This window comes from Carassius carassius, chromosome 20 (assembly GCF_963082965.1).
Source record: "Carassius carassius chromosome 20, fCarCar2.1, whole genome shotgun sequence".
Classification (NCBI taxonomy): domain Eukaryota; kingdom Metazoa; phylum Chordata; class Actinopteri; order Cypriniformes; family Cyprinidae; genus Carassius; species Carassius carassius.
This window is the reverse complement of record NC_081774.1, coordinates 32,876,090-32,882,089: the sequence shown is the minus strand read 5'-3', so window position 1 is coordinate 32,882,089 and position 6,000 is coordinate 32,876,090. Positions and strand designations below refer to the sequence as shown.

The window sequence follows — 6,000 nt, the reverse complement described above, 5'->3', positions numbered from 1 at the left end:
TAATATTAATTATATATATATATATATATATATATATATATTATAAACTCATTTAAATGCTCAAAATAACTAAACATTAAACACTTTGTGGGAATGCAAATTTGTATATGTTAAATCTAGTCTCCAATATTATAGTATGTACATTGGATTATGACATTCTGAGATGATCAAGTCAAGCAGCCCAAGTTTCTGAGACATTAACCTTTTGTCTTCATGCACTTCCTGACTATAGGGCAAGGTCCCAAGATGCCTGCTAAACTCAAGGTACAGCTGTGTCTTTGTTTCTATGATAATGTGAAGGTATGGGAGATACTGTCAGGCACCTCTGTATTTAAATGACACTGTTATACTGATAAGATCAAAGATGGGAAAATGGCCAGCATCAGGCCAATCCCTGTATTCAGTTTGCATGCTTTGTTTAAATTGCCTCCACCTCTACTGTAGGTATCCCTTCTCCTTGGAATGTATATAAACTACAATGTTTTAATGACTAGTTAGATTTTTAGACTACAGCGCCACGCAGAGCGTTCTCAATAAAGTATTCTGCTGAAGATTACCCAAGAGTCTCCTGGTCTTCGTTTCTGAGTTCCCATCAACTTCAACTCTAGCAGGTCTTTCCATTTTCATAAAAATGCAGAAAACTCACACACCTCTGCACAATTTTACTCATCAGTACAAATGAACTTAAGATCAGCTAAATCAGTTCATCTGTGTGGAAAAGCGTGTAATAATTATATTACAGTTTTCCAAATTAAACAAGAGAGCTGTAAATTTTGAGTGATGTGTGTAATGTAGAGAAATGTGTTTTTAGTTATGCAAAAGATTTGATTTACTCAGCAAACTGAGTTGAAAGCATGTAATGTGCTTATAGTTATGCAGACTTGGTCTAAATATTAGGAATATGAGTGAATGGTTTCACTAAGTGGGCCTTAACTATCACTTTTAGTGTCTAAATTATAAAAAGAAAACTGTTTGCTAGACCAACAAGGTATTTTTGAGGGTATGTAAACTCACGCTAGATGAATATCTTTGATCATTGCACTCACATCTCGTGTCTTTTGCAGTGCCTCAGGCATGCGTAAGATTTTCCAAAGCAAAATGTGTTCTGTGTGAACGGCCCTTACAGCAGAAGTGTGTTTCTGTCTCTTTTGTGAAGGCATCAGAATAAGATCAGAAGTATATGTCATGCAAACACACACATGAAGATTTGACAACAGACTAAAAGCGCTCAGTCCCACATACTCAACCTGTTCTCATTCCTGAATAAAACAGTCAAAACTAGCCATCCACAGCGATTTAAAGAAGACTTCCAGTAGCTGATGCAAACATGTGAGCTAAATAACTTGCTCAGTGAGATTCTGCTTTTCCATCATGATACGGTTGATCTTTTTCTTCTGGAGCATCTGTGAGTGTTTGAACCTTCTGTAATAGTTGCATGAGTCCCTCAATTGTTCTCAGTGTGAAAAGATAGATCTTAAAATCATACAGTCATTGTTGGAAAGTGTTTGAATTCACAAAAATACTGGAAAACCAAAGAATTTGTGTGGAACTGAAGGTTTTTTTCTGAAGAACAGCAGGTAGTTTAACTGTTCAGGATAAACAAGAGACTCATGAACAACTATCACTAAACACAAACACAGCTGTGGATCATTCAGCTAACAACACAGTATGAATGCTGCGTTCCAGGCAGGTCTTGAGCCCGTACGTCACAACTTCAAACCACGACTCACGACTTTGTAGCGTTCCAAGCAAGTCACGCCAAACTTTGTAGCTAGATTATTAATTTTATTGCAGTGTTATATTGTCCTAAAATCTATTTTTAAATGTGTACCTCTTAAATAAACACTGCATCCATAGGCAATATTATCCGTAGGGGCTGTCATTGTTGTGTGACGTCAGAGCTTGGAACTGGGAGTACATCGATCTAGTACGAGTTCACGGGTTAAAAGTTTAACTGCTTTTCCAGTGCACTTTCACGGGGAGAAGGTTGGAAAAACGCGGGTTATGGGTTGCCTTTAACGTGGCATAAGAGTCAAGGGGATGTAAACTTTTGAACAGGGTCATTTTTATAAATTCAACTATTATTTTCTCTTGTAGACTATATGTTAACAGCTTTTATGTGAAATATCTTATTCAGGTCAGTACTAAATAAACAATAGCATGTGTTTTGTGTGATCCCTTTTATTTTGGTAAAATAATTAACATTTTGCAGATTCTGCAAGGTGTATGTGAACTTTTGACTTCAACTTTATATATGAGCCTGAATGCTCTTCGTGACTGATTGCTGATTGCTGTCCAGTGCTGAAAAACAGTACACCGTTTTGAATGCATTATGAGGGTTAGATGTGTGTATATGTGTCCCTGGAGCACAGAAAAGGTCAATTTTTTTAAACTGAGATTTAAACATCATCTGAAAGCTGAATAAATCATCTCTCCATTGATGTGTGGTTTGTTCGGAGGACAATATTTGTCTGAGATACAACTATTTAAAAATCTGGAATCTGAGGGAGCAAAAAAATCTAAATATTGAGAAAATCATCTTTAAAGTTCAAATGAAGTTCTTAGCAATGCATATTACTAATCAAACATTAAGTTTTTATATATTTAAGGTAGGAAATTTACAAAATATCTTCATGGAACATGATCTTTACTTAATATCCTAATGATTTTTGGCATAAAAGAAAAATGTATAACTTTTACCCCTACAATGTATTGTTGTCTAATGCTACAAATACACCTGTGCTACTGATGACTGCTTCTGTGCTGCAGGGACACGTGTGAGTCAGCTCGCTCTCTGTGTGTCCAGTGCTGAACTCACCGCTCTCCACAGCCGCTGTGTCTTCGCCGTCACCGACGCAGCTGTGACGATGATGTGCGCCAGGGACACCAGCACACCGAACAGCAGCGCGAGCAGCGTGCGCACCGGCAGCAGCGCATACGCCACGAACGTCAGCAGCAGAAGCTGCCACACACCGTGCTCCGGAGCAGAGGCGAACGGGCAGCACAGCAGCGAGAAGCTGAAGCAGAAGAGCAGGCTCAGGTGCGCGATCTGCTGCAGCTGACTCGCCCGCAGGTACTTGACGTTGGTGACGACGAAGAGCGAGACGAAGACGACGGAGTGCACCGGGTACGAGCCCTTGGCGACGGTGAGGCTGGTGCCGGACAGCAGCAGCTCCAGCAGGCTGAGACTGGACGCCAGCAGCGCGAGCACCGTCAGCGCCGTCTGCGTGCGCGTCTGCTCCAGCTTCAGGCTGTAGCTGCGGAAAAGCGACTCGAGCTCCTTGCAGTCGAACTCGTCCTCGCAGGCGATGACCCCGGGCGGGCAGTGGTTCCTCCTGCGCCGCGTCTTGACTTTCTGGAACGGCGTTTCGTCCATGGCGGGAGGGCCATTCACGCGCCGGGCAGAGGCGCGGAGCGTCGCTGGGGTCCGGAGGGCATGTCCGGCAGGAGAGGTGGAGCTCAGGATACGGAAGATACGCGCTGCACGAGTGACTGGCCTCCAGCTCGCGCGGCTCAGACTGGATAACGCCTGCGCGCCGCGATAATTCTGCTGATCTCCGAGGAGCGCGCGTCTGACGCACTGAGCTTCAGCAAAACAAACACCTGAAGAGTGTAAATTACTGCATGCCATTCAGAAACGAAATGCATTAGGATGTGTTTGCACTAAGGATCATTCAGAATTACACCTTCGTGGTTTCAGTTGCATCGTTTTCCATCCTTGACCCAATGACAATAAATCAAGATTTAAGTTTTGTATTATGACATGTAATGTGTAAGTCAAATAAAGTGTTACCAAAAAAATAAATAAATGTAATCCTGGATCACAAAAACAGTCATCTCTCCAGTGATGTGTGGTTTGTTAGGAGGACAATATTTGTCTGAGATACAACTATTTGAAAACCTGGAATCTGAGGGAGCAAAAAACATCTAAATATTGAGAAAATCATCTTTAAAGTTGTTCAGATGAAGTTCTTAGCAAAGCATATAATTGCTACAAATATACCTGTGATACTGATGACTGCTTCTGTGCTGCAGGGACACAAATATGTGAAAATAATACAATAATTTAACATGTGTCATGTAATTCACCATGACTTCAGATGAGATAAATGGTAATTTGATGATTTATAATAGCATCTATATCAGCACAGGTAACACTTCATGTTAAGGTGACATTTGTTACACTGTAATTACACAAATAATCCTGAGCAATTCTGATGAACTACATGTGTGGTTAATAGACTTTGGGTTAGGTTAGGATTAGCTGGATATGATTATGCATAATGGTCATTAAAGTTCATCCAACATGTAACTAAAAACAGTAGATCTAAAATAAATTGTTGCTTGTTATATATTTCTCAACATGTAATAATCCGCTTTGTTATAAAATCACGATGAAACCACACCTGTTAAACATTGGCACTGATTGTGCATTAAGACTCTTTTCCACGTGTTGGAATAATAGTGCAGTCATGTGGAAATCACACAGATGAAGCTCTGCAGCAGCAACATTACTATGTGAACAGTGAGTTCATTAAAACAAAAACTAAATCCTAACTAAAAAACTAAAAACTAAGTTTGTCTACAAACCCAGTGTTCAGGCAGAAGCTTTCAGCTGGTTTTCTGCACTGATGATCAGAGGACTGAAGCTCAATCACTGATAAGATGTGATATTGATATGTGTTCAGGGCTAAGAGCACACTGTGTCTGTGTCAGTCTGTGACTGTCACCTGTTCTTACACCTGCCTTATCTCTCCTGAAAAAACAGCTCAACAGGTTCAAGTGATGCACTGAAGAGATGCTATGAATAGAGCTGTCACTGCAGCCTGTGTAACATGTGACATGAGTGCAGACCAGTCAGTTTTATTCCCTCTGTTGCATAAGAATGATTTCTGTTGCTAAACCCACACCAGTCAACTATTTTTTATACCAGGTTTTTTTTTGTGCCCCTTCGAGGAAATTGTGCAATATATTTGAAGGTAAAAAGAATATATATATATATATATATATATATATATATATATATATATATATATATATATATATATATATATATATATATTGTTACCGCCAGCTCGTTTCGACCGTACATAAAGTATACAAGTACACTGAAGAAATGACTTGCAAGATTTTATTAGTCTTCAAAAACACAAATAACTTAATATAACGAAGTCTAGGGATCAAAATCAATAGGGGAAAAATCATAATCCTGATGGGGAGGAGAAAAGGTTGGTATGGACTGTAAACAAATAAAGGTTCGCAAAACAAGTGACTTCTCCGGAGGGTGTCGATCCCCTGGACGAAGCGAAGAGGAGTGGTTGAGTCCAATGTTCCTCTCCATAATTAAGAGGTAACAGGGGTGTGCGATCTCCCAAGCTCTCCTGGAAGAACACCGCCACCAGCAGGCGAGCAAGTAGAACACAGGGTCGTAACACCTCCCTCCTAAAATAAAGATTCGGCAACGAATCTAAAAAAACAAAGAAAAGACAGTTAAACACTACCCAGAACGAACACATTAAAAGTTCTGGTGATCCAAAGGATCGTCGTCTTCTCTTCATTCTACAACACCTCTGGGCCCTAGAGATGCAAAGAAAAAGGAACGGACAACGCAGAAATGATGTTACGCTCTAGAAAGTGTGTCAACTATTACGTTATCTTTTCCTCAAATATGTTTAATCTCGAGATGGAAAGGTTGTAAAATGAGACTCCATCGCATTAGTCGCTGATTTCGATTCCTCATCTGATTCAAGAAGACCAAAGGATTATGATCCGTATAAATGATAATCGGTGCAGCAATTGACCCTAGATATATCTCAAAATGTTGTACGGCCAACACTAGGGCAAGAGCTTCTTTCTCAATGGTGGAATATACCTGTTGATGTCGATTAAATTTCTTAGAAAAGTAACTTACAGGATGTAGAACCTGGTTCGAATCCTCCTGCAATAGAACAGCGCCCGCACCGCAAGCACTCGCATCAATTGCAAGACTAAAAGACTTTT

At 40.2% G+C, this 6,000-nt stretch overlaps 1 protein-coding gene across 1 annotated transcript; it reads right to left on the bottom strand.

Moving 5' to 3' along the window:
* Nucleotides 1-2,782: 2,782 nt before the first annotated feature.
* Nucleotides 2,783-3,729, bottom strand: LOC132096934 (adenylate cyclase type 1-like). Its single transcript, XM_059502619.1, has one exon. It carries the CDS (start codon nucleotides 3,629-3,631, stop codon nucleotides 2,783-2,785), a length of 849 nt encoding a protein of 282 aa, XP_059358602.1. The 5' UTR covers nucleotides 3,632-3,729.
* Nucleotides 3,730-6,000: the final 2,271 nt, after the last annotated feature.